General features: G+C 38.1%; 3 protein-coding genes across 4 annotated transcripts; 2 read left to right on the top strand and 1 right to left on the bottom strand.

Annotated features, from left to right (window-relative positions):
• Window positions 1-4,293: 4,293 nt before the first annotated feature.
• LOC103146851 (1-phosphatidylinositol phosphodiesterase-like) lies at window positions 4,294-7,812 on the bottom strand. The gene is made up of 4 exons (XM_007564926.2): window positions 7,622-7,812; window positions 7,251-7,316; window positions 5,516-6,086; window positions 4,294-4,906 (listed from the first exon to the last, which is right to left on the bottom strand). Exons 2-4 carry the CDS (start codon window positions 7,286-7,288, stop codon window positions 4,550-4,552), a joined length of 966 nt encoding a protein of 321 aa, XP_007564988.1. The 5' UTR covers window positions 7,289-7,316; window positions 7,622-7,812; the 3' UTR covers window positions 4,294-4,549.
• Window positions 7,813-12,573: 4,761 nt separating this feature from the next.
• On the top strand, window positions 12,574-15,284 carry rpz2 (rapunzel 2). Of its 2 annotated transcripts, none has more exons than XM_007564925.2 (2): window positions 12,574-12,682; window positions 14,242-15,284. In XM_007564925.2, exon 2 carries the CDS (start codon window positions 14,273-14,275, stop codon window positions 14,969-14,971), a length of 699 nt encoding a protein of 232 aa, XP_007564987.1. In that variant the 5' UTR covers window positions 12,574-12,682; window positions 14,242-14,272; the 3' UTR covers window positions 14,972-15,284. The 2 variants fall into 2 exon arrangements, with proteins under 2 accessions (XP_007564987.1, XP_016533421.1); XM_016677935.1 differs by having other exon boundaries at window positions 12,597-12,695.
• A 1,223-nt stretch (window positions 15,285-16,507) lies between these two features.
• Window positions 16,508-26,112, top strand: krit1 (KRIT1 ankyrin repeat containing). Its single transcript, XM_007564924.2, has 17 exons — window positions 16,508-16,748; window positions 18,247-18,416; window positions 18,491-18,644; window positions 18,720-18,812; window positions 19,677-19,806; window positions 19,890-20,133; window positions 20,230-20,339; window positions 21,029-21,172; window positions 21,702-21,858; window positions 21,956-22,063; window positions 22,307-22,463; window positions 23,258-23,409; window positions 24,023-24,189; window positions 24,299-24,386; window positions 24,465-24,671; window positions 25,452-25,568; window positions 25,778-26,112. Exons 2-17 carry the CDS (start codon window positions 18,315-18,317, stop codon window positions 25,865-25,867), a joined length of 2,220 nt encoding a protein of 739 aa, XP_007564986.1. The 5' UTR covers window positions 16,508-16,748; window positions 18,247-18,314; the 3' UTR covers window positions 25,868-26,112.
• Window positions 26,113-26,532: the final 420 nt, after the last annotated feature.

The following is a 26,532-nucleotide window of genomic DNA, read 5'->3' as shown; positions in this document are numbered from 1 at the left end:
GCCATCTATCAGACTGGAGGAGGTACTACAGGTACTTATTTACTTAAATAATTGGAAAATGTGTACAAAAATCAAGAAAACATGTAATAATGCTAATAATAATAATGCTCTCATTAAAAGTTATGACCAAACTCCTTAATTTATTGGACTTGGTTAGTTTTGTAGAGTTGTTTGTCTATTATAATTTATAACAAATGTAAATCAAACCTATGCAGATAAATTATTATCATAATAATGAATGTTATTTAAAACAGACAGTGAATTATCTATTTCTCCAATAGTTTTAATATTATCCTATTTGTTAAAAATGTTCATGTTTTTTTAACTTTAAAGAAACCTGGATGGACAGATTTTCATTGTCGTTCAAACCTGGAAAGTAATTAAGTTGTGTATTACTCCAAAACTTAGTTCCCAATAAATCGAACCGGAAGTGATCCGTGCCATCTTGGTAGGCAGAGAAACGCTACATTAGCTAAGCTATTTTCTCTAGTTTGGCAGTAAGTAGCACAATAAATATCTCTATTTATCTTATCTTAGTATTACACAGAGGTGGTAGAGAACTAACAATTTGTAATTGAATATTAGGTGTAACTAACTTATGTTATTTATAAGTTAGATAGGAATGAGGCGAAAGCTAGTTCTAAGCTTGTGGATTGTTTATTGTTGTCATAGCAACTTCATAGCAACTGGCTACCAAGATGGCTTTCAGCTACAAAGTTTCCAGAAGTGTGACGTCACATGAAAACTATAAAAGTACTTATTTTTTTGTCAAAATTGTAAGGGCAACTCAATCAAATTCATTCTTATAAATGCGATTAATAATCACTCTCAGCATTCAACCTTCCCATTTATAGTCATGCTTATAGTGATAGTTTTAATGTCTGTTGCGCTTGCACACAATGCTAGCAGTATTAAAGAACATTTTTACACCACCTGAAAAGATTATAAAATCAAAACTTTAAGTGCGTCAAAGAATAATGTCAAGGACAGTAAGGTATACAAAGATTTCAAACACATAAAACAAAAAAAACAAACAAAAAAATTACAATGATGATCAAGTACTGCAGAGTCATATGGGTCGAACACTATAGCTGTGTTAAACTGGGCCAGATTAGAGATAAGAAAACAATGAAAAAGAATGTTGCAAAAAGTCACCAGTTTGTAATCCGGTAAACCTCAGCAGAATAACTGATTTTTTTTTAACATTTTGCATTTCAAATATCTGGTGTCTCATCATATATTGACTTTAAAAATGTTGAGTTTTTGTAGGTGTGAAGCTGTAATGTGAAGAAGATTTGATATCTGATGAGTTGTACCACAGCCTGCAGAGAACAACAGATACTGAGTTGAGATTGAGGGATTAAGCTGTAAAACACAAATTAATTTATTGCAAAAACACTTTTTTTTTTTAGAAACAAGCAGGAATAAGACATGTAGGGTGGAATTTCTGACCACAGCTACCAAACATTTTTCTATCTAGTGTACAAGCTTTAATAATGTCAAGAAAAAAAGCAAGAAACTGTCAGCAAAAAGACAGAAATCTACACTACCGGCAGTGCAAGAATAACCTCCTCAATCATTTTAAGACCTGAACCCTGATTTAATTCACACATCCCCGGCGGCTGGCTCTTGAAAACTGGTTGCACCATAGAAGCTTTTGCGGTCTGGCAGCAAGTGGCGTCCTGCAAATACGGTGGTGCAGCAGGTGAGCAGAGCCATGCAGCAGCCACAGGCCAACACCAGGCCCATGGCGATCCACAGCAGTGTCGTCACAACAAAGGCGAACTGGTAGGTTGTCTTGTGGCAGTATGGACCTTTCTCAGTGTAGTTTGGAGGGTAAACTGCATAAACCCACGAGGAACCTAGAGGAAGAACGCACAAGAAGATAACGTGTGAGATTTTAATCAGCTGAGCGGTTAGAACTAGAGAAATGCACTTGCTTTACAAATTTTCCAATTTCAGATTTCTGAAACTAAATTAAAAAAATATGCATTTTTGCAAGAATAATCTCTGCAGGCAAACATGAATTCTGCAAAACCTGGACTTATTACATTTGCTTTTGTCAGTAAATCTGAAGAGACACTGACTTAAAAATATTTTGGGAATTATAAAACTTTACAAATAAAACTCAGAATCTGAAATCCTATTAAGCAAGAAACTTGATTGAAATTATGTCTTTTAGCTCTATTTAGTTGTTGTGAAGAAAGCTTTTTTTCTTTTAAAGAAGCAGTCAGTTTTATCGAATGTATTTGTTTCCTGTATTATTTTTTAAACAGAACAAACAAAAAATAGCTGCAGTTTTAATCTTAATTTTCCATTGTACTCCAAGTGAATTATTGCTAAATATCACAAAGTAATACTAATACAACGGCACTCAAGCATTTTTAGCACTTAATATCAGAAAGCACCTTAATGCAAAGAGGTAAACATTCCCCTCACCTGCTATCAACCAGGCGAAGCTGAAGATGTGCAGGACGGTCATGCAGGCCAAGCTCAGGACGTGACAGGCTCCATCTTGGTAGCCGCTGGTGCAGTAGGTGAAAGCCAGAGACAGGAGGCTGCTCACTCCCAGCACCACCAGGTAAATGGGAATGTTGGGTTGCACCGGACAGTGATGCATGTGAATGGCACCTGCACAGCAGCTGCAAACGTTACACCTTTATCTGCTCAGAACTAGAAGTGTAAGTAGAAAAGTTCACCCACCCAGTCCAATGGCTGCGATCATCACCATCCACCAAATCATGTTCATCACAACTACAACAGCAAAGAAGCAGAGAGATTAGAAACTTTTATTTAAATTATAATATGAAGTAGCAGACAAATGGCTTACCAGTCGCTGCAATCAGTCCGGCACTTTGAGGTCTGTAGTCCATCGTTAGAAGTTGGATTTGACTCAACAGAGGGAGTTTTACCGCAAAAAGAAAACCTTTAAATCTTCTTTCTTCTTCTAGGTTAAGACTTCTACATGGGTTGGTCTTAACACATTGACAAGTGACACCGTTTGCTGTTTTAAACAGGATGTGAAGTCACTTGGTTGAAAAATTTCAACCACTATTTTGCAACAGCCTCTGCTTCAAAGAGGAAATAATGATAAAATCAGAAAGTCTCATCTGATGCAAACAAATTAGCATCCAAACAATATGGCTCAGCCACTCCTACGGAGGACTCTCTTTTTCTTGCAAATCTGACTTTTTAGAAAACGGAGAGGCTAGCCTGTATTTCAGCAAGTCTACAAGCAATTTAATTCAAAATCAGCTGCAAACCCACAAAGTGCAACTTCCTGTGGTCTGATATCTTTCTGAAGAGCAGCTGGATACTAAAACAAGACAAATGGCTGTTGCATGAACTTTATTTTTAGAAAATTATGAAGAACTAAAAGATGAGTTATGTTAAAGTGGAAAATAAACTTTGCTTTTTTTTCTTGACTCTTTTCCAAAGGAGATTAAACACATGTAGAGTCTTCTTACTAACTTGGCGCCCTCTAGTGGTGGTTGGTTGCACTGAAATTTATTTACGGGTTTCAGAGTTAACAGGGGTAGAAATACATTCTAAACTTACCAGATTTTTATTTGTTGAAATATTTTAAAAACCAGAGCTGCACTTTTGCACAGCTGGTGGTGCTGTTGCCGTGCAGCAAGAACGTCCTCGGTTCGATTCCCGGCCTGAGGTCTTTCTGCATGGAGTTTGCATCTTGTCTTTGTGCATGCATGCGTTCTCTCTGGGTATTCCAGCTTCCTCCCACAGTCCCAAAACATGACTGTTAGGTTAGCTGAACATCAGTGTGTCTCTCTGTGTTGTGCTGTTTGGAATGGACACCTGTCCAGGTGTAGACGATGGACGTATAGATTTTAAAAACAGTGTGTCGCTGCTTAAAATTATACTTGTTTGTGTTGGTGTATGTTATATAAATTCCTAATGAAATATCTTAAAGTTTGTGATTCTGATCTGACAGAATGCACAAAAAATAATTTTGCAAGACACAGAATTACTAGATATTGACTTTTTGCACAATTTAAGCTCCTTCAATTTATTCCTTTTAAATATTTTTGTGCTTTTCCTATTCACTACTGAGTAATTCTTTGTTTTTTTGTTCTTTTTTGACATAGCTATTCAATGTTTCTATTTTATTTTGTCCAACTTTTACTGTTACTCGCTGAAATACAAATAAAGCGATATCATATTATATTCTACTCAGAAAATCGTCAAGGTTTATTAGATGAGGTATTTTTCCAATTTTTCTAAACAGCAGAGGAACTCGATAAGACTGGAAAAACGGATCATAACAGGAGATGAAACCAGAAGTAGCTTTATTTCATTTATTTGTGTGAGGCCTTGTGTTCAAATTCAAGATAAAATTTACTGTTTTTTCCCACCCAAAAGCTAAAGAAAGTATTTATTTATTTACCTGTCATTTTCTTAATGTAACCAGGCAAGTGGCAAGTGAGTAGAAAACAGGTTTAGTTTGAAAGTTTATATATTTCTCTGGGCTGCTGTTGTTAGAAATCTACTGAATTTTTTGCAAACGTCTGAGTTACAACAACAGTATTGGTCAGTTATTAGCTGCAAAATGCTTGACCATATACCTGAAATAAGAAATTGGATGTTTCACATCTGTTTTGTTGGTTTTCACGACCTCTCTCAGTTGGAAATTAATGATGGTTTGGATGATAGGAGCAGCTGGGAAGTCCATGCATATGATTCCCAGGCGCTGGTTCTGGTCGGTCTTGGCCTGCAGGTACTCGTACAGCTGTGGGTTGATTCCCTTTGCCACAGCTCTGGGGTGAGCGAACACACCAGCTCCACTGGAGTAGGTCAGAAAAATCTGAGCCATATTTCCTGACGGTGCGGCCTCCAGGTGTTTGTAGACACTCTGCCACTTCTCCTCCAAATTCAGCAGAGAGGGAACCTGCAGGCAGCAGCAAACGCACATCACCGGAAATACTTAAAACTACAATGAGAGCAAATTTATTAGGCTACCATGAACCTAAATTTACATTTTTGCTAAAAAAAAAAAAAATAGACGCTTACTCCTCTCCTTTTTTAGTTTCACAGCAATGCTGATCTGATTCTTGTTGGATTTAGAGCATTAATCTCATTGGCCAATAAGAAACTACCGTATTTTTCGGACTATAAGCCGCTACTTTTCCCCTGCGTTTTGAACCATTCGGCTTATAGCCCGGTGTGGCTTTTCTGTGGATTTTTCTTCAAACTCATACTCCCTTATTAAGGAGGTAGCAAAGGGCTGCCTCCTTAATAAATCTGTGGAAATACCAGCAGCTTATAGCCTGGTACGGCTTACCTTTCCAGTTTTTTTTTGTTTTGTTTTGTTTTTTTTTTTACTTTGTGGGTGCAGCTTATAGTGAGGTACGCTCTATACGGCAGTCAATAATTATTGAAGTGACAAAATCCCGATTTTTTTTATTGGTTTAAAACCAGCAAAATATCATGCCCATTCCAGTGGATATGGAGACAAACGTCTAGACAAAAACAGAAACAAAACATTAACTCCTCATACCTTCCAGGCATCAGCTATATCCAGGGAACCGTAGCGCATTCCCAGATCTGGGCCGGTAAAATCCTGCAGGATGATGAGCTTCCCTCGGGCCTCAGCCATGGTCGGCACCAGGCGGCTGTGCCACAGCAGGTCCCAATGGCCGTAGTGATGGATGAAGTCGACCACAGCGCCGTAGATGTTATTCGTCTCACTGAACTCCTCTTTCACTCGCATCAACACCGTCTCACTTGGGTATTCGTGCAGGAAGTCAAACACGCCCTCTAGCACATGTCCAAAGTGAGCCCACTGGTAGGAGACTCCATGGTGGATGGTGAGATTCCCGTTGACGTGACGCACACGGACATCTAGATAACGGACACCGGCTCGGAGCTGGGAGGTCAGGTTCCAGGTCTGACACTCTGCGTAGACGCCGCCGTACAGAGACATGGTGTTGTGTGTTCCTGGCATCGTGACAGCAGACAGCGGCTGGTCATCAGGGATGCTGGCCATCCAGGAAGGGTTCAAGAACTCAGGGTTTGGAGTGTCGTCATAGTCGGGTCTCTGGATTGCTCCAAAACTAAACCCGACGACTCTAAAAACAAGGTGAAACCGGTTCATTATGCTGTCCAGGCACGTAGCAAATAAGTGGCATTATGATGTCACCAGGTGACGGATGCTTGGAAAAGATAAATGTCTGGATGTGCCAAAACTGTCTCCAGCTGAACGGAAACAAAACTGAAGTTATTATGTTTGGAACACAAAAGGAGCAATCCAGAGTCAACACACAGCTTCAGATATTACAGCTGGAAACTAGAGATCACGTCTGTGTTGTGACGATCTCAGATCTGAACCTTCAGAAACACATAAAGATGGTTACAAAATCAGCCTTCTATCACCTGAAGAACATTTCCAGGATTAGAGGACTTATGTTTCAGAAAGATCTAGAGAAACTCATTCATGCATTTATCTTTCGTAAAAAATTAACCGTCCAGCTGCAGGTGATCCAGAACGCTGCTGCTCGTGTTCTGACTAAAACCAAGAAGATAGAGCACATAAAACCAGTTTTAAGGTTCCTATACTGGCTCCCTGTAGCTCAGAGAGTAAATCCTAAAATACTGTTGTTAGTTTATAAATCACTGAACGGCTTAGCAACACAATACATTAAAGATCTGATGTTGTTGTATCAACTTTCCAGACCTCTCAGGTCTTCTGGTTCTGCTCTGCATCCAGAACAAAACATGGAGAAGCAGCATTCAGTTTTTATGCACCACAAATCTGGAACAAACTTCGAGAAAACTGCAAGGATGTGGAAACACTGAGATTAAGACATCCAGCATCATCATTACTGGCATTATGGCTGTGACTAACTATTATTCTAGTAATCGGATGTTATATTAGGAGAAAAAGAAAGAAGACTGCAAGATACCAGAGCGTGACATGAAAAGTAGCAACATCTCAAACAATCAGATTGGAAATGAAGCCTTTGGCACACAGGTCAAATAATGAACAAATGAAATGGACAAAAGATTCAGTCAGATTAGCTACAAAGTGGCTCAAGGACAACAAGGCAGTGTTTTGGAGAAGCCATTACAAAGTCCACAGTCTGACAGAATCACTTTTTATGCAGTGTGTGTAAATACATGCCATTATCAAAAAATGTATTTCATAACAACAATAATTCTAAATATGCGCCATAGATAGATCATGATTGTTTAACTTTGTGTCCCCTGTGTCAGTGTGTGGTCTGTTTCCTCACCCCAGCAGGAGCACCAGCTCTGGTAACAGCTTGAACATTTTCACCGATGTCGTTCCTTTTCCAGTCCTAAAAAACAACGTAATGTAAATGATACAGTGAGAAAAAAAGAATCATAAAGCTATCATTCAATTTGTTGTAATTCTCAGAAAAGGTGAATAATAAAAAGGGCAAGATATCTAATGAATAAACTGTGGCTTGCCTACATTTAGTGTCCATTCAATAATCAAACAGTTTGATTCTGGTTCAAAGCCAGCTCAGCCTTTTGCTCACCCATTCTGACCACTTCAATGGCCGACTTAAACCCTCCTAATCCCAAAAAACTGAACGCACTGCTGAGTCAAACATGCTGCTCAGTTCAATAAAGTTCATACCTGAAACTGCGGGTTTAGTCCAGTCAGTCCGGTCCGGCCCGGGTTCCAGCAGACGATGCACACAAAGAGCAGGACAGAAAGAAGCGTGGACAAAATGACAGCCAGACTGTCAGCCGGGGTTTTGAAGTGAGAAAAACTGCAGAAGAGCAGCTGAGCCGCAGGTGGGAGTTCAGAGGGGAAAATACATGAGGGTGGGGCTGAGAGGCTCACAAAATACCGGTTTCTAAATGTGTAAAAGTTTTAAAGTGACTTATTTATATAAAATATTTTTAAAATCGACCAGTTTTTACAATTTGCACATCAAAACTTTATATGAAACTATAAAACCATGTTTATTTAACCTGTCCAGGTGTAGTGTGCTGATTAAACTGGTACAGAAATAGCTGGATATTTGCTCAAAATAGAAACTATTTACACACGTCTGCCGCAGCTGACTGTTTTCTCACTGTTTTTTTTTATCATTATAACGCATAAAAGGAGGAATTTGATAAGGTCTGGAATTACAGTGCTTCACAAAAGTAAGCTAACCTGTTGAACTTTGCCACGAATTTCAATGTATTTCGCTGGCAACAAAGTAGCAACAATTTGAGAAGAAGAAAGCAAAATGGTGCATGAATTTCACAACTTTTACAGATAAACTATGAAACGTTGGGTATGCTGGAATAAATAATTTTAGATGTTCTAACATGTTTTCTTCAAGGTTTGAGCTTCATCTCACTGAACTCACTATGCCGAGTGAAGAAAAGCACGGCCGTAGCATGATGCTGCCACCACCAGGTTTATGTCAGTAATGCTGTGTTCAGGTTGTATTCATTTTATTTATTTCAGACAAAAAGTAAAAACACAGTAGAATAATAATAATGCCCATTGACATGAAATTTTCCATAATTTGTTCGAAAAGGAAGAAATCTTATGATTTCCTGTTCCTCTCACACTCAAGAACCAAATATGCTCCTAGTTCATTCCCACATAAAATTACACTTAAACTTCACATTGTCATGGTTAAATGTACAATTATTTATACATATTTAATATCAACAATATTAAAAATGTCTCACCCATCCTACACAACATATTGACGTGCACTGCTAATGTAAATCCATTTCACAAAAGTGATTTTGTAAAACAAACAAGACATAAATATGACAAATTGATTGTTTTCAAACAGTCTGTAAGTTCACAGAATGCAGAACAATTAATAGTTTCTACTTTCCCAAAATGTAAATGCAAACACATTCTCAGAAAACAAAAACTGAGTTGATTTCCTTCTGAGTGAAACTTTGATTAAAACAGAAAATAGTGCAAATAAAATCCCCTCGATTAGAAGCTAAATCTGTCTATGAGCATTTCTTTACTGCTAACTAATTACTGCACTAATAACACCTATATTTAAAAAGTTATTTTATTCCACACAATATTTAAAATACTGTAGTTTCCTTCCAAACACTGAACTGTAGTAGAAAGACTGAGAACAGAAAGGAGTGTGTCTGGTATGTGTGACATCTAGAAAAGCCAGCAGATGTTTCCCCTTTTTATCTCAGATCATCACAGTAATTTAAATATTACACAACAACCTTGTCCAGTTAAGTAATGTCATGTTTAGTCAGTTGCTAAAAATAATTAAAGATTTTGAGTAAACATTACAGTAATCATGTGGAAAAACTGAAGCAATATAAAAAAACACATGGCTATAAGCTAAAGATGCAACCAAATTAATTACAAAGTGGCTTAACGATGGAGTGGCCTTCGCACAAATTGCTCATATGTCAACTTTTTAAAGTCTCTGCTTCTATGATCAAAGTTAAAATAACTGAAATGAATTAATTTAACACATTCTTTCTTAAATTAAAAATTAAGTTTCCCGAAACACAAATGCAAAGACATTTGCAAAACCGTGTTGATTTCCTTCTGAATGACACATTGATAAGAAAAAAATTAAAAGACTGTGAATAAAGTCAATATGACTTTAGTTACAAATAGAACGAATAAATTGATGTAAAATGTAATGAATAATTAAAGTACGAACAGTAAATGTTTCTACCATTTCTGCAAACAAACTAACGCCATTCTTCATAACCAGTTTGGTTGTCTGGTCAACCAGTTTGGTTGTCTGGTCAACCAAACTGGTTATGAAGGCGTGGCTGGAATGCTTCACAATGGGAGGAAGTTCTTTGGACGCAGGAAAAGCATAAAAACTTTGCTTGAGACCACGTGTTTACGCACATTTTATAGAAATATAAACATTTTCCTTGCTATCTGAGATTGAATCTGACTAAAAGTTTTCCTGGATTAGGAAAATTAGGATCACTAAAATAATATGTTTGTAAAATGACAGAATAATTTCCTTAGTATTTGGTAGAACTGTCTTTGGAACTCTGTCATTTCAGCCACATTTTGGATTTAAGCTTCTCAAATTAGTTAGAAACTAGTGTACCTGAGTCAGGTATTTAGTATTTAGTCTGAAAATACTAACAAAACCTTTTCAACTGTGTTATGAATTTGTTTTGCACTGAGATGAAAACTTTGCGAAGGCCACTCCATCGTTAAGCCACTTTGTAATTAATTTGGTTGCATCTTTAGCTTATAGCCATGTGTTTTTTTATATTGCTTCAGTTTTTCCACATGATGATCTTTTTTGTTAAATTCACCAGTTCCTGCTGCAGCAAAACAACCCCACAACATGATGCTGCCACCACCTTACTTCACCATTAGAAAGAGGTTCTCTGGAATATGTTTTTAAGTGGGTGAGTGTATTTAGAAACTGTAATTTGATTTTTTGTTTCAGATAATGTAATGACCTCTTCCTCACTAAGCGTTGTTTAAGCCCGGGTCGGTCCAAACACTGTTTTACCTGCAAGTCTTTTGCTTTAGTGTGCATATCGTGTATCGCACATAAACCACCTGTCTTTTCCAGTTTGTCTACCAGCTGGTAGACAAACTATCGGTTGCTTTATTAGGAAAAGATAGGCTTTCTTCCAGAAAAATAACCTGTTCTACTTGTTGGAAAGGAAACTATCAGCTGTTTCTTTATCTGTTTTATATATTTATCTATATATTCGGGCCACGATTTTCTCTCTCAGGTCAGTTGCTGTCTCGTTCAGCTTTGACAGTTTGTTCATTACTTGTTCCAGTAGCCCATTTTTCATCAAGGTGCTCTGGTTCCCCAGCTCCTGATGCCGCCCTTGTTTGGCCGGGCGACGTCTGAGCCGGCATGTTATGCATATCAATGTCTCTCATGGTATGAGGTAGGCTATATAGCTCCAAGGGTCTTGCCTAAGGACCCACACTGCATAGCTCAATTGCACTGTTGTAACTCGCCCCAGCCCGGATTTGAACCCCGGTCTCCCGGGTGGTAGACTGGTGTCTACCCACTGAGCTATACAGTCAGCTAATACAGTGCAGAATATGGACTGGAAAGTGGGGGACACCCCCAAAGGTGGTGGAGAATGACCGAGCTAAGATCCTGTGGGACTTCCAGATCCAAACAGACAAGATGGTAATGGCGAACCAACCGGACATTGTGGTGGTGGATAAAGAACAGAGGAAAGCCGTTGTGGTGGATGTAGCAATACCAAGTGACCACAACATCAGGAAAAAGGAGCATGAGAAACTGGAGAAATACCAGGGCCTCAGAGAGGAACTGGAGAAGGCCTGGAAGGTGAAGACCACAGTGGTGCCTGTGGTCATCGGGGCCCTCGGGGCAGTCACCCCCAAACTGGAGCAGTGGCTCAAACAGATCCCAGGAACAACATCAGACATCTCAGTCCAGAAATGTGCAGTTCTAGGCACAGCCAAGATACTGCGCAGAACCCTCAAGCTCCCAGGCCTCTGGTAGAGGACCCGAGCTCAGAGGATGAAAGAGACCACCCACGGAGGGTGAGAGGGGAATTTTATATATATATATATATATATATATACATATATTCATAAAGTTAGTTTCTTCTTACACTTCTTACAAGCAGAAACCCTTATTTAAAAACATGAAATTCACAACTTTTAGTGTGTCTGCAGTGCTTATGAAAATATAACAATGAGGAAGCACAAACAAAAACAGATGAAGAAGATTTTATTTAAATATAAACTTGTCTTACAGTCTGAGAAAAATGTGTTGGAGTCATCACAGTTTTATGCTTTATTTTTGAGACATTTTAACTTTTAGCCAGGGAACTGTACTTGAATAAACGTAAGTTTAATTTAACATATAAAACTAAGTTTTTTTCAGGTCATCAAGTCAAAGTAATTAAAATCCTTAGCAGATTATATTGCTGTCTGTTCTTCTGGAGCCCTCAGGATTGGGATACACATCATTTTAAATCAACATACTGCAATAAAAAACCTTTATCATGACATTAATTTCTTCGTGTATTTGTTATAAATAAATAGAAATAAGAAAAAAATAAAATAAAATAAAAGGTCAAGTATTATTTTAAGCAACCGATTAACTTTTGTGTGGTCATACTTGTTTTTATTTTGTGTATTTTAACTTATTTATGTTTTTTTTTTTGTAGTTATTCATTTTTGCTTCCTTTGTGTTGATTGGAGATGTAGTTAGAAATAAAATAAAATTACAGACTTATTTTACATACATAAAAGCCCATTCATAGAAATATAGTGTTTAGTCTATTCTCATTCTAATGCTTTGTCACAATATTTAAAAACCTGACGCCAATCCCGCAATTAAAAATGAAAAGGAACCATGCACAAATGTATGAGGAGAATTTTAATGAACTCTTAGATCAAAATATAAAAGTATTTGTTACTAAGTATGTTTTGCTTTCATTTCTCTTTACTACGAATTTCCTTCCCAGTTAAGGTATGAGGATGGGAGAAACCATAATTAATAAGACGAAGGTCAAAAAGCATGTGGTTAGAACTTCAGTGATGCAGATGAAGGAAGTCCTCCTCAACCAATCAGAACAGGACAGCCCTCAGCCACTTCCTGTTGCTTATGCCCTTATTTGGCAATGAGGGGTTGGCTTTAGCTAACTGGTGTGGAAAATGGTGGAAAGCAGAATCAGACAGCGGCTGTAGACGGACGGGATACAAACAGTTTTATCTCTGGTGAGTAAACACGGTGAGCCTTTCTGGCTTTTTATCTCTGATCTGAAGGATTTTTAGGATCTTTGTGTGATAGCTGGATCCAGCTGGGAACTGATAGGATCATGACAGGTTCAGTCATGTTAAGCAGCTGAAAATCAGGAAATGGGAGCCTGAGAACAAACGCATCCAGAGTTTCACATTAAAAATGGGAAATAAAACAGCTACCCGAGGCTGTTTTAGGATGCTAAACAACTTTTCGTAGAATGTTGTTAACCTGCCCGCATTTTTCTTGTTTCCAATTCGGCTTGTGTTCGTAGAGATGGAGACACACCTACTGTTGTTTCCGAGTTATTTTTCCAGGAGAACAAGACTGAGCGGGATGATTAATGTCACAACTATGACAGAGATCCAATACAACACGATTTGTGCTGAGGTCCCAATAATTTAGTTTAGTCTGCATAAAATAATACAAGAGACCTTAAAAAAGACTGCCTCTTTCTGGTGAACTATTAGCATGTATGTTAGCAACATTTCCATATGGCTTCATCAGGACGAAGACACTTTAAAGTAGTTTTTTTTACATGGAAACTTGCATGCAGTTGTGAGTCTGAAAACAACAACAACATTGATTTAATATATAAATAAAACATGTTTTAAATATTAACATGGGATTCTCGATATATTTGACAATTGTTCTTCCTTAGTGGTTGGAATAAATGTCAGCTAGGCAAAAACCCTTCATCCAACTGAGTGGCAATTATATTACATTATATTTAAAAAAACAGTGATGGAAAATATTCTCCTTTGATGTTAGTTTTTTAGCGTAAATATTCCAATAAAATTCTTAAATGGAGATGAAAACAGTTTCCAAATGTCTGATGGACTATTTTGTTGGACAATCAAATCAGTTGATTTTTTAAAAATGTTATTTTACTTCTAAACATTACACCTTTGAGTTGATTTTTAAAAAGGTGCTCCTCCTCAGGTAAAGTAAAAACTATGCTCTACAATCAAAACTTCAAAAACTATGGAAATGAAACAAATGGCAGAACATGCATCAATCTTCTTGTCTTCACTGAAGAGAGTCTTGAAGCTGAAAACTTTTAATCTACGCCATAAAGTGCATTTCATGTTTTCTAGTTTACAGCTGGATTTTCTTTTACTGAAAGCAAGCAGGCTAATGCATGACCTGGAGGTACGTGAGGCATTAAAAGGGCCCTGCAGCACTTCTAAACTCCTGGTCCTTCAACCAGATATTCAGGATATATTTACTTAATATCATCAATGGGAATTCTTAGAACTGAAACCCATAAAGGAAATAAAAAGGTGGTTTTGAGTTGATGGCAATTGGAGAAAAACTGCACCCACAAACTCTGTGGTGGAACATGTCTGTCAGTGTATGGATAATTTTTTTTAAACTTCTTTCTGCAGTTTTGAAAGACAATCTAGATATTAAAGTTTGAAATATTAACTTTTATCTGCTTGTACAGTAATCATGTTTCTATAAGTTCTTAACTCAGAGTTTGGCACAGGGCCACACGACATGGTGTTTTTTTACATTCAATTTGTTCATCTTCCAGAGTCAATCAGTGTGGAAGTAGACTTGCAGTTATGGCTGATGCTCAACAAATCAAGAAAACTGCAGCCAAAGTCCTGTGCTGCGTGGAGAAGGTGTCCTCCTTCGCCTCCTCCATCGACCCCATCTTTGGCATTGTCTCCTCTCTGGTTGGTGTGGCAAGAAAGGGCCTGGCGGATGATGAGAGCCACGCCTTGGACAAAGACTTCCAGGCTATCCACACCAAACTGGAGAGCATCTCTGAGAAAAACAAACAATGCCTGAGCCAGATCCGCATCGCCGAGGTAAACGAAACATACGGGAAGTATGAGGAGTACATCAAGCACCAGTACACTGCCTTCAACAGCATGGTGGCCCAGGTGAAGAAAGACCCAGACAATGCCCAGAGGTACATGGAGAACTTTGAAAAGATTTACGAGAGAGACAAGTCAGATTTGGGCCTGGATGTGTTTTATCGTGGTGTGATGGGCGTAAAAACGGTGTTTGGAAGAGCTCTGCTGGATGTGTACTTTGATGACTGCAAGGAAAACAAAGTGCCGCTCCATGAAACCATGGAGCGCCACTGCTCTCATATCGCGCACCTCTTCCACATGGGCCTCATCGCGCTGATGGGGTACACTGCCGTCACTGAGGATGATGAAGACGAGGTGCGCGAAAAGTGGGCCAAGAGGGTGTCTGAGATCCAGATGAAGATGGAAGACATTCTCCAACGGTGTAAAAGCAACTCGACCTGAACCAAGACCAAGAAAGAAAGGATGTTCTCTGGGTTTGCTGCCAGAGGACATCCTGGCAGCAAACCCAGACTGTAATCTAAGCAGGAAAAATAATTAGTTATGGTAATATTTAAAAAGAAATATACACTTGTAGAAAAACCAAAGCCATGTAACATGTCCGCATGGGTGCTGCAGCTGCTTCAGTGTGGTTAGTATCGACTCAGTTTATGACCAATATAACTGTATGCTGCTTTGTGTCACATCTCAATAAATGCTGAAGTTTTATACAATCTGTTCAACTAAATGAATAAATTATTGTTGAAGTTGTTCCATATTTGTTTCTAGGTTACTTTCTCCAGCGTATGATCTGTACGTCAAATACAGGAGACAGAAAATGAACACAAGCCTGCTTGAGCTGGCGAAAACACTTAATCTGAAAAGGATGTGTTGAGTTCACTCCCTAAAACCACTCTTCCTTTTTAACAAGGCGCTGGTAGAACTCAAACGTATCCATCCATATGTTATATAAAAACGTTTCCTCAAAAGTGACTCATAATCCATCTATTGAACATGGTTGAGTACAAACTGGTTTTGGGAGGAACTAAACTGCATGACTCATCTTGTTGGTGTCAATTTATTTTTCTGTCATTGTTGAACGTGATAATGAAAATGGGTGGCATGATGTTTAGCAGTAATAAAAATTGGTGTCGTCATGAGTTATTGTTAGGCTGAACTTTTTTAGCGTCAAACTTTTTATGTGGGCGTGTAAAGGAAACTTACACCACTCTTAGGTATTTGAGGTATAAGCTTGAGTAGAAGCAGTTTCACGGTATTAACACAAATATTTAGAATAAAAATGTATGTTTACCAGTATTTAAACAAAAAAACCAAGCAATATTTTAACACTGTTTCATTGTTACTTTGATGCTGCCTAAGATTATAGTTTAAAATTAAAGAGACGCAGCAAAGCAAATGAGGTGGATTAGCAGAGGTTGCCAACAACTCATGGTGTCATCCATGAGTTTGTGTCAAATATTGTCTCTACTGTGTGGAAACTGAGATAAGCAAGGTTTCCACTTTAAAAACTAGACTGCAGTTGCTCCTTTCTCCTGCGTTCTATATATATTTATTAATTTACCACATACTCGCATAGATACAGCTAATTTACTTCCGGTTTTGTGTTTTTCCAAGACGTTTGATGGTTGCCTAGTAACTGTGCTAAGCTAGCTACAAACTGGTATGAGCTTATTTTAGCTATTTAGGGGGGAAACAACACACATGTCGAACACAATAACAAATGACGATGAGAACAATAATAACCCAAATATGTTTGTAATTTTTAAGTTCTGACACGGTACAATATTTATGTTTAAAATCAATGTTGTGGAAAATTTACTTTTAGCTACTTGGTTTTTTCCTTGTGGTTAGAAAAGGCGTGAAAGTTTGAGTTTTACAGTTTAACAGGTTTTGCTAGTCATTTGCGGTGGTTTTCGGGTAAAAAAAAAAAGAAAAAGAAGAGCGCCGCATCCTGTTGCACCTGCTCTACCTCACCACCAGAGGTCGCTGCTGTGCAACAGCTCATTGAAACGTAACGTGATTCCTCTGTTTGTGTCTGCAACCCTGCCCTGCCTGAAAAGGCCTACGACTGCTTCAAGCTCCCCCAAAACTCCGCTCTCTCCGGTTTGTAACCTGGAGTAACTTTCTGGTCTCGACTTGCGTATCAAAGCCGCTGAAAGCCACCGGAGAGCCGAGCGGAAGAGAAGCTCGGTCCGTTTCAGGAGCGGACTCGGCGGATCCGGTAAGTTTCAGCTGATTATGGAGCGGAAAACTGGGGACGGTGAGTGTAGCACCCTCTGCTAAAAAACAAGCTGATGGAGTTGAGTATCTGGACTTTGTTTTTTCCTGGCAAGAAAATATATGTAAATACGCCACATCTGACAGGAGCGTGTGCGTTCAAGATTATAATTTTATAGTTTATGGAAAAAAAACAGTTTAAAGTTAACAGTTTGGTTTCCGGGGCGTGACCTTCCTTTGAACTCAAGTCGGTTTGTGAGATGTTGGTTATTTTTATCTCTTGAATATTAATGTATTATTAAATATCTAATAACAAATACAGGAATAGTACACAAGAGGTTTACAATGTAAAGAGGTAGACTTTAAGAAAGTATTACAAAACCTGAAGTAGTTTTTAGGTCGATAAAGCCTCAACGACTGTGTTGTGGTTGATATTGATTACTACATTTGGCTCCATGTGATTGCTTTAAATACGTTTAATACATTAAAGTAAACGACCGATGCAATAACTCAATCTGCCTTTTTGTGTTATTTTTCCAAATTTGTGCAAAAATATATATATATATATTAATGAACCCCTGATAAATAATGGCTCTTTTCTAGAGGTTTTTCTTTGACCTAAAAAAAACCAATATTCCAGTTAATCTGTTTAATTTTAGTTTTAGTTTTTACCACATATACAATTTATTTCTGTTTTGATTAGTTAAAGCTACAGAAATGGTCACTTCTTTTTTTCTAAGTAAGTTGGACAACAACAATCAAGAAACCAAAAAAGCATATCATAAGAATTAAAACAACTTAAAAATCACATCTACAAAAAGTGGAATTGTTTGAGTATAAATCCTACATAGGAGCTGAGAAATGTTATAAAAACAATTCTTAAGAAAAGGAAATGGAAACAAGATTTTGGGTAGAAATATGATTATATATATTTATGTCTTGATGTGAAGGTACATGGATTGAATTCAGCATTTACTCATGGTAAAGTTAGGAGGAAACAGTTAATTGGATTTATCGTGATTACTCCATTATTGAAATAATCGTCAACTAATTTATCAATCTGATTAATTTTAACTGGAATATTCAGACTAAAAAAAGTCTATTTGCTGAAAAGAAAAAAACTTATGTAAAATAGTAATTAAGCCAAAACTGGACAAAATTATATACATTTTGCATAGAAACTGTTCAGATTCACAAGAGGAATACTGTGTTATTATATTTTAGGAAATAAAATGTGTTTTTTTTTCTTATTTAAAGAAGGAATTCAACTATTTTCTTGAGTTTCTAATATTGTACTAAAACATTTTTTTTTTAACTCAAAAACATGACTGCCCTGGCGCCCCGAGCACTGGGCTTAGCAAGTTTTCTGGGGGAAACCCTGTTTACATCTATGATTAAAGTTTATATTTTATCTAAAAAATACTAATAGGTTTTGCTAGCTGTTGCATGAGTGACCATTTTCTGCGTTAAACAAACAGCTTTGATGCTTTCTGTTGTTTCAGACATGCCTCTCCACAGTATCTGGCCTCCCTGTTGGATGGTAACCTGCGCCTGAGGAAAATACGGCACAATGGGCAACGAGGACGGCTCAGAGGACGTCTACGTTGCCGTCATTCGTCCAAAGAACCAAGTCAGCCTGACTTCGAAGGAATACAGAGCCAAAGCTTATGAGGTATGCCGAGCTAGAATTAAATATTTCTAGGATTTGTTTAATAATTGAGTCTTTTTTCCCTCTGGCTTGTGAAGATCTTGTTGAAAGAAGTGCCTTTGGAGGGGAAGGAGAAGAAGCGGAAGAAAGTCCTTCTGGTGACAAAGATTAAGCCAGGAGACAAATCTAAATCCATATTGGATTATGTTGACGAAACAATAAAACCAATCTCCAATAACCAAAGCTTCACAGGTGAGGATGAGACTGACTCGCACAAACACGTCGTCTGATACAACCTGAGATCAGCTCAAGAGTTTTGCTTTGCAGGAAAGCGTGTGGTGCACATGAAGAAATTTATCCTTGAAGGTGACAATGAAGGGAAAGAAGCTTCTCTGTTTGTGGTGCCAGTCAGCGTTAAAGGTGAGTTTAAAATGGTTTCACTGTTTTTATTTTTCACATTTTGTCACGTTTTATGTGATAGACCAACACAAAGTCGTGCTTGATTGTGATGTGGAATAAGAATGTTTTTTTTGGGATAGGTTTTTACCAGTTTTGCACAATTAGAGACCTGGTTCTTCTTTGCAAAGTCTCTGTCAGTACAGTGTAGGTTGATCCATCGACTGGTTTTGGGGATTAAATGATAGTTGGATAGCAAAAGGTGCTTAATTTGAGATTTATTTTACCGAATTTGAACCGGGTGAAGCTAAAACTATGCTGTTTGAGGAGATCTGGGTTGAACGTATTGAGAGTCTGTATGCTCCACTATGTTTTAAGTCCAGGGTTTTTTTCAGAAAACTTGCTAAGCCTGGTGCTCAGGGCGCTACGGCAGTCATTCAGCCGCCCGCCGTGTTTTTGAGTTAACAAATGGTTAAAGTCGACAGGAAATTTGAAAATATCAATTGATGGTTATGCATTTTTAGAAGACTGGAAGATTAATACCTAAACACCAACTATAAAGTCAATCATTAAAAACAACAACTAATAAATTGTTGTTTTTTAGTTGTTGTCCCCCACCAGGCTTATCATTGGTGGTTCTCCACCAATGATAAGCCTGGTGAGGGACAAGTAAAGCCTGGTGGCCCGCCAGGCTTATAATACACTGAGGGAAACCCTGAATTCTTATATTAACAATAACATTTAATCTGTATGCTTTCTTTGTCTTCACGTCCATGAAGACCAAATTTGTGGCTGTCAATGTGAATGATTTAGAGAAGAGTTAATACTTGTGGATGTTGCTGTAGTTTTTGCTCTGCTGGCTGTAGATTAATGAGTCTTCCTGCACAGATAACAGCAAACCCATCCACATCTCTGGGAGCCCCAGCTTCTACTGTTTCCAGGACATCATGCGTGTGTGCAGTGAGACCAGCCCTCACTTCTGCTCCGTCACGTCCAGGATGCTCCTGGCTTTAGATAAGTGAGGACACTTCCTTATTACCCTGCTGGCTAAGCTGGGATGAGTAGATCAGGCTTGAGTTTTTCTGTTTTCCACCTCTGCAGATGGTTAGCGGAGCAGCACACTGTCCCTCACGCCATCCCCGCCCTGTTCAGACCGGCTCCTGTTGAGCGAGTCAAAACCAACGTGAACAACCCAGCCTACAGCAGCGAGGGAAAACTGAGCGACGAGGGTCTGCACATGGGGTACACCGCTCTGGAGATCAAGAGCAAGATGATGTCCCTGGAGAAGGCGGACATGTGCATCCTGAATCCTCTGTTTGGCTCGGACCTGCAGTACACTAACCGGGTCAGAGATCCCGTCACTCAGAAACCTGATACTGTTTTCATCGCAGCTTCTCTTTCTGTTGAACCCATAATGATCTCTCTCTCTCTCTTGTTCCAGGTGGATAAAGTGATCATTAACCCTTACTTTGGTCTCGGAGCACCAGACTACTCCAAGATCCAAATCCCTAAGAGGGACAAATGGCAGCATAACTGCGTGGGAGAAGACAAGTGAGGCTTTGATTCTGACATTAACAACAATAACGTTTACCGTTCAAATTATTAATCGTGATTAATGTATTATTGAAATAGTTGTTGATTAATCGTCAACTGGAGCTTCCAGACTCAAAAAAGGACATTCAAGGCAGTAATTAAGCCAAAATAGCATGAAAAATAGATACATTTTGCATTTAATGTAAGAAAACAGTTTATAAATCTGTTCTACTCAAAACTCCTTACGTGGTGTAGTTATAGTTTCTACCGTTTCAAATTATGTAATAAAAAAATCTTCAACTAAGTGCAATTATTAATCAGTTAATCCAAAAAATAATCAACAGATCAGCTCAAACTATATAGTTGAAGAAAGGGTTGAGCTTTTCACATGTTGATGTTAGAAGTATTTTCTTTTAGCTGCAAATGCATCATTTGCTACAAATGATCAACAAGATGTTTATTTTCTTATTTAAAAAAGGATTTGAATTGTTTATTTGCATATTTTTATGTATTTTTAGTATTGTATAAATAAGACATAAGTGCTTAAAATAAAATAAAAAACTACAAAATGTGCAGATTTTTGCATCAGATTAATCATTTAATCATCAGGATAATCAATTTCTAAATACATTTTTAGTCGTAGCTGTAATTTACCATCAGATTTACCTTTCCAGTTGAAACCTGAGTAATTGTTTTCATTTTCACAGGGATCACCAGTGGGTGGACGACTTCCCTCTGCACCGCAGCGCTTGTGAAGGAGATACAGAGCTGCTTTCTAAGCTCCTCGACAGCGGCTTCTCGGTCAAGCAGCTGGACAGCGACCACTGGGCCCCCATACACTATGCTTGCTGGTGGGTCAAGCCTCCAGCATCTTATAGCATCTTAACATTATGCTTTAAGCAGGATGTGCATGGATCAGGGTTAGGGCAGTCAGCCATCCAGCCGGCCGCCATGTTTTTGAGTTAAAAAATGTTTAAAGTTGACAGGAAATTTGAAAATATCACCTGGTAGTTTTGTGTTATTGGAAGATTAATATCTGAACACCAACTATAAAGTCTTAAAAAAGGCAATAATTTAAAAAGAGCTAAAACAAATAATGCTAAGCTTGGTGGGGGCACAAGTGAAGCCTGGTGGCCCGCCAGGCTTTTGCTCTCCGGTGACAAAGATTTGACTGACAGACCGGCCCAACAAGTTATGTCTGCACGCTTACACGCTTAGTTACCCCTCTGTTCCCAACTCAACAACTTTCTAGCTATATTTAGCAACATTTCAGACAAAAAATTGGTATCGGCCAAAATCGGAATCAGCAGGTTAAGCTTTTTAAAAGATCCGAAATCTGAAAACTGCACCCCTATTTGACATACATCTGATTTATTTAAGGCACGGTAAAGTGGAGTCAACAAAAATACTGCTGGAGAAAGGCAAATGCAACCCCAACCTGCTGAACGGGCAGCTCAGCTCACCGCTGCACTTTGCAGCCAGAGGAGGCCACGCTGACATAGTGAAGCTCCTCCTGCAGCACCCGGAGATCGACCGGGTAGGAAACGCGTCTTTATCCAGAAACTTTGGTTTCTTCCCCTCCTGCATCGTTTTTATCTTGAAGTCGATTCTTATGGTGACTTTTCTGACTTCAGCACATAGAGGACCAGCAGAAGAGATCGCCACTCCAGGTGTGTGAGGAGAACAAACAGAACGAGTGGGAGGAAACAATAAAACTTCTGCAGCAAGCTAACAGCAAACCAGTGAGTTTTTTTTTTTAGGAATATATCAGTTTAAGAGGTACAAATACTACAGAATAATTTACATACTTTTTGAACTTTTGAAGTTTGAGGGGTATTATATATGTTTTCAAGCCAGTCTAAAATCTATATTGTTGAAAAAGTTAAGAAATTTTGCAGTTTTAGCCACTAGGTGGTGCTGTTTCCTCAAACACCGTCCTGCTCTCAAGCTAACCCTCAAGTTTTACTGCTTGTTTGTGTTTTCAGTATGAAAAGGTGCGAATATACCGCATGGACGGCTCCTATCGCTCTGTGGAGCTGAAACACGGCAACAACACAACTGTGCAGCAGATAATGGAGGGCATGCGGCTTTCCCAGGAGACCCAGCAGTACTTCACCATTTGGATCTGCTCAGAAAACCTCCGTGAGTCACATCCTTCATCTTTTAATAGCTCAGCCATTGTGAAATATGCACAGCTTTCTCTTGGATGTATTGAAATGTATACTAAAAATGCAATCCTTTGCTTGTTTAGAATATTTTTAATACTGGTGGGGCTAAAAGTTTTAACTGAGTTAATTACGGGGGTTTGTAATTAATCTCATTTTAATCGAAAACTGATAAATTATTGAATAAATAGGCACATTAGCCTATTTATTCAATAAATAAAATATATTTATTGTTTTTAATCTCCATCAGACTGGTGCAAAGTGATTTTATACCCATTCAAATTTCAGTTGTTTCTGATCATTAACGTACAACTTATGTGAAAAAGTAATTTTTTAGGAATTTGGACGCTAACATTAGCGTTGGACATGTCCGTACTGCTAGCATTGAGCTGCTATTTGTAGCTTGAATAACTTTAGTGATGACCAACTCTTTATTTGCTCAACTTGCACCAAACAATATTAGTTTATAGCATCCTATATTAGATTGTTTTTGACACAAAAATTAACTCCTTGTGGACCAAGAAACGTGGGTTTGTCGTCCATTGTGGTTGTTTGTGCTTGTGCGTCAGATTTATGGGTCTTCCAGAAACACAATGCAAAGGTTCCGGCTTGGGACTTTTTGTTTAGAATAAAAGAAAATGCAATCAATTGGGTTTCATTTTTAACGTCTTAAAATTGGTGTATTTATTTATTCGGAATCAACCTGTTGAAGTCCTGTTAAGTGTTGTCAGGAACAGATAGCAGAGCGATTGGTGTGTGTTTGTGTGTCAGACCTGCAGCTGAAGCCGTACCACAAGCCTCTGCAGCATCTGCGGATCTGGACGGAGATTGTGACGGATCTGACGGTTCTGGATCCTCAGAGGGAAAGTCCGCAACTCTTCCTTCGCAGAGACGTACGACTGCCTCTTGAAGTAGAGAAGAAGGTACGACAGAGTTTGAATGAAACTTTTGGTTTTACTTTGCTAGAGTCAGAAGCTGTGTCTCCATTGACCATAAAACTCTGAAAATTGGAATTTTGAAAAACAAATTTGCTTACTGGATATATGACAATAAAAAAAACTCAAACTAGGATGATGTGTGTGGAAATTTTCAATCTTTCAAACTCAGAACTTTTTTAAAAAATTTTTTAAAATAAAATTTCAGAGATTGTCAAAATTTCTGAGTTTTTGTTGGTGGAAATGGACTCCTTTTTTAGAAATCTAATATTACCCTTCAGTGCTGTTGTAGGTTTTCCAGCTGTAAATTGGTGTTTTTCACAGAGCTGCAAAAATACTCCGGTTTGTAAATGCCATGCATCTCCTCTGATGACTGAATATGAGTATACGTCATTTAAATATTTACATCCGTCGCTGCTCTTTAATGACTGCACGAACAAGTTCATTCACGTGTGATTTTAATTTAATTTCCTATGTAATGGAAATGCTGCAATTGCAAAATTTGTTCTTTTTTGACATTAGCAGAATATTGAAAACATTCTGTGCACATTTGTAGCTGTTTGTCTGTAAATGTCTCTTACCTGCCACTGTTTTGAATCAGGTGGAAGATCCGCTGGCCATCCTCATCCTGTTTGACGAGGCCCGTCACTGCCTGCTGAAGGGCTACTTTCCCGCCCCGGACAGTAAACTGATAACTCTGGCCAGCCTCCTTCTGCAGATCATCTATGGCAACTATGAAAGCAAGAAGCACAAGCAAGGCTTCCTCAAGTAGGACTGATTTAACTTCTTATAGCAATAGGATTATCCAGTGCTTCTCCGGTATTTAAAGTTCAGTTACTGAAGCCGGGTCTCTAATTTGATTGTTTTACTTGGACAGTGAGGAAAACCTGAAGTCAATCGTACCGATATTGAAGGTGAAAAGCAAAGCGTACCACTGGACCAACAGGATTCTGCATGAATACAAAGTACACTTTTCTTTCTTATTATTTCGCGTCAGTCGTAAAATCCTCCCTGAAGCTGAACCCTCCATCGTTCTCCACCAGGCTCTGAGCACCAGCGAGGGAGTGAGCAAAGAGATGCACCACCTGCAGAGACTCTTCCTCCAAAACTGCTGGGACATCCCAACCTACGGAGCAGCTTTCTTCACCGGCCAGGTCTACACCAAGGCCAGCGCGAGCAACCACAAGGTCATCCGAGTGTACGTCGGGGTCAACACGAAGGGCCTGCACCTCATGAACATGGAGACCAAGGTATCTTCATCACATTATAGAGGATTGTTGTCAATTATAACTTAACATGCAGTGCAGACAACATATTAAATACATAAAAGAAACGATAGAAACATTCGATAATTCTGGAAATCTATTAAATTATAAGGCTTTACATCTAATTTACTCTTATATATTTATATTTCCGTATGTATAAACGTGGACGTGTGGGATTCCAGATATAAAACGAAAACAAACAGTACAGTTCCTTTTATTGTAGTATATTTTGTTATTAATAAGGCTGGTTGCTATGAACATATAAATTCACAGTTTAGTAGATCATAAGGTTTTATGATTTGATTCATTACAAAATAATGCAAATAATATTTAGAGTAAAGTTGGGTTTACTGCCAGCTGTGGTGCAAAAAATATTCACATTATATGAATCCAAATATGATTTGCAACATGGATTCAAATTTAAAAAACAAGCTAAAAAAAAGAGATAAAAAAAGAGGTATTTTTCAAAAGCAAACATGGGCCATAGAGTTACAAGTGTAAATAACTTTAACTTGTTAGTATATTTGATTTATTTTTGCTTTGGATTTAGTAATTTCCATAAGAAGATTATGTATATATATTTTAATACATTGCAGTGATTATGAGGAGTAATTTAGTTCAATTTGATGTGTAGGACAGGCATAAATATAAGCTTTGTGCTTCTGATTTTACATTTCAGTCAAGCTGCTTAAGCTGTTGTAGTTTATTTGGTGGCTGACTAAAAAAATCAATCAATCAATAATTTCTTCTTTCTTTCTGTGGCAGGTCCTTCTCATCAGCTTGGAGTATGGCACGTTCATGTGGCAGCTCGGACATGCTGACCAGTACTTCCAGATCCACAGCGGGGACAACAAAATGAACTTCATTGTGCACACAAAACAGGTAACGGCTCCGGAGCGTCAATAGATCCAACTGGGTTCAGGTTTGATGTCCTCAGACTTTATCTTTATTCCAATTTACTTTGGATGTGCAATTTTTAAAGTTCTTCGCTCAGAGAACAGATAAAACTTTAGCCTGAAATGCCAGTCGAAGTGAAGGGTGAATAGTTTTATCTTTAAAGTGATTTCCTTTTGCTTCTTGTGTTTTTCTAGGCGGGCCTAATTGTGAAGCTTTTAATGAAACTTAGTGGACACATGACTCACATCGATAAAGGCCCTACGGATAAATACGCCTACGGCTGAGGACATTTCCACAAACCAGATCTGCCAAAGACCTGAAAGCACATCCTTCCTACTGACCATCATCATCTGACTACAATAGTTCTGGATAAAGAGTTAGACTCTCCACAACAGCCTTAATTTGTACAACAGTCAGAGTTATACGTGTCCTGACATGCCTTTGTGTATTATGAGTCCAGCTTTTGGATCTATGTAAATATGGTTTATTATTTAATGTTTGTTTTAATAAACAGATTTATGAAAATTTGTCTGTAATCTGTGTTTAACGACTCAAAGTCAATAGAAAACTCTAAATAATATAAAAAACACCACCGACCCCCTTGGTAAATTTTGTATAGATCTGCCATTGGAAGTAAATAAGTGTGACCAAATTTACTGGTCGCATAAATAAACTAACAAGAAAATCCCACTATGCACAGAGCGGGACATGTTATGCGTTTTTATTTCTTAGATAATGTTACATTTTTAATAGACTTTAACTAGTTTGTTAGCTAAATACATCTATAAACTTGCCAACTGTGGATATGATTGAAACTGATTATTTAAATAGTTTTGTGTTTAAAGAATGCCTTACTTTTTTATTTTTCAAATGTTTCTTTTAAATACCCATATAATCACGTACGCAGAAGAAGGCAGATTACTCATTAACTTAACCGGACACGATTTCA

This window comes from Poecilia formosa, unplaced genomic scaffold, assembly GCF_000485575.1.
Source record: "Poecilia formosa unplaced genomic scaffold, Poecilia_formosa-5.1.2 Scaffold169, whole genome shotgun sequence".
Classification (NCBI taxonomy): Eukaryota; Metazoa; Chordata; class Actinopteri; order Cyprinodontiformes; family Poeciliidae; genus Poecilia; species Poecilia formosa.
This window is presented reverse-complemented; position numbering and strand designations above follow the sequence as displayed.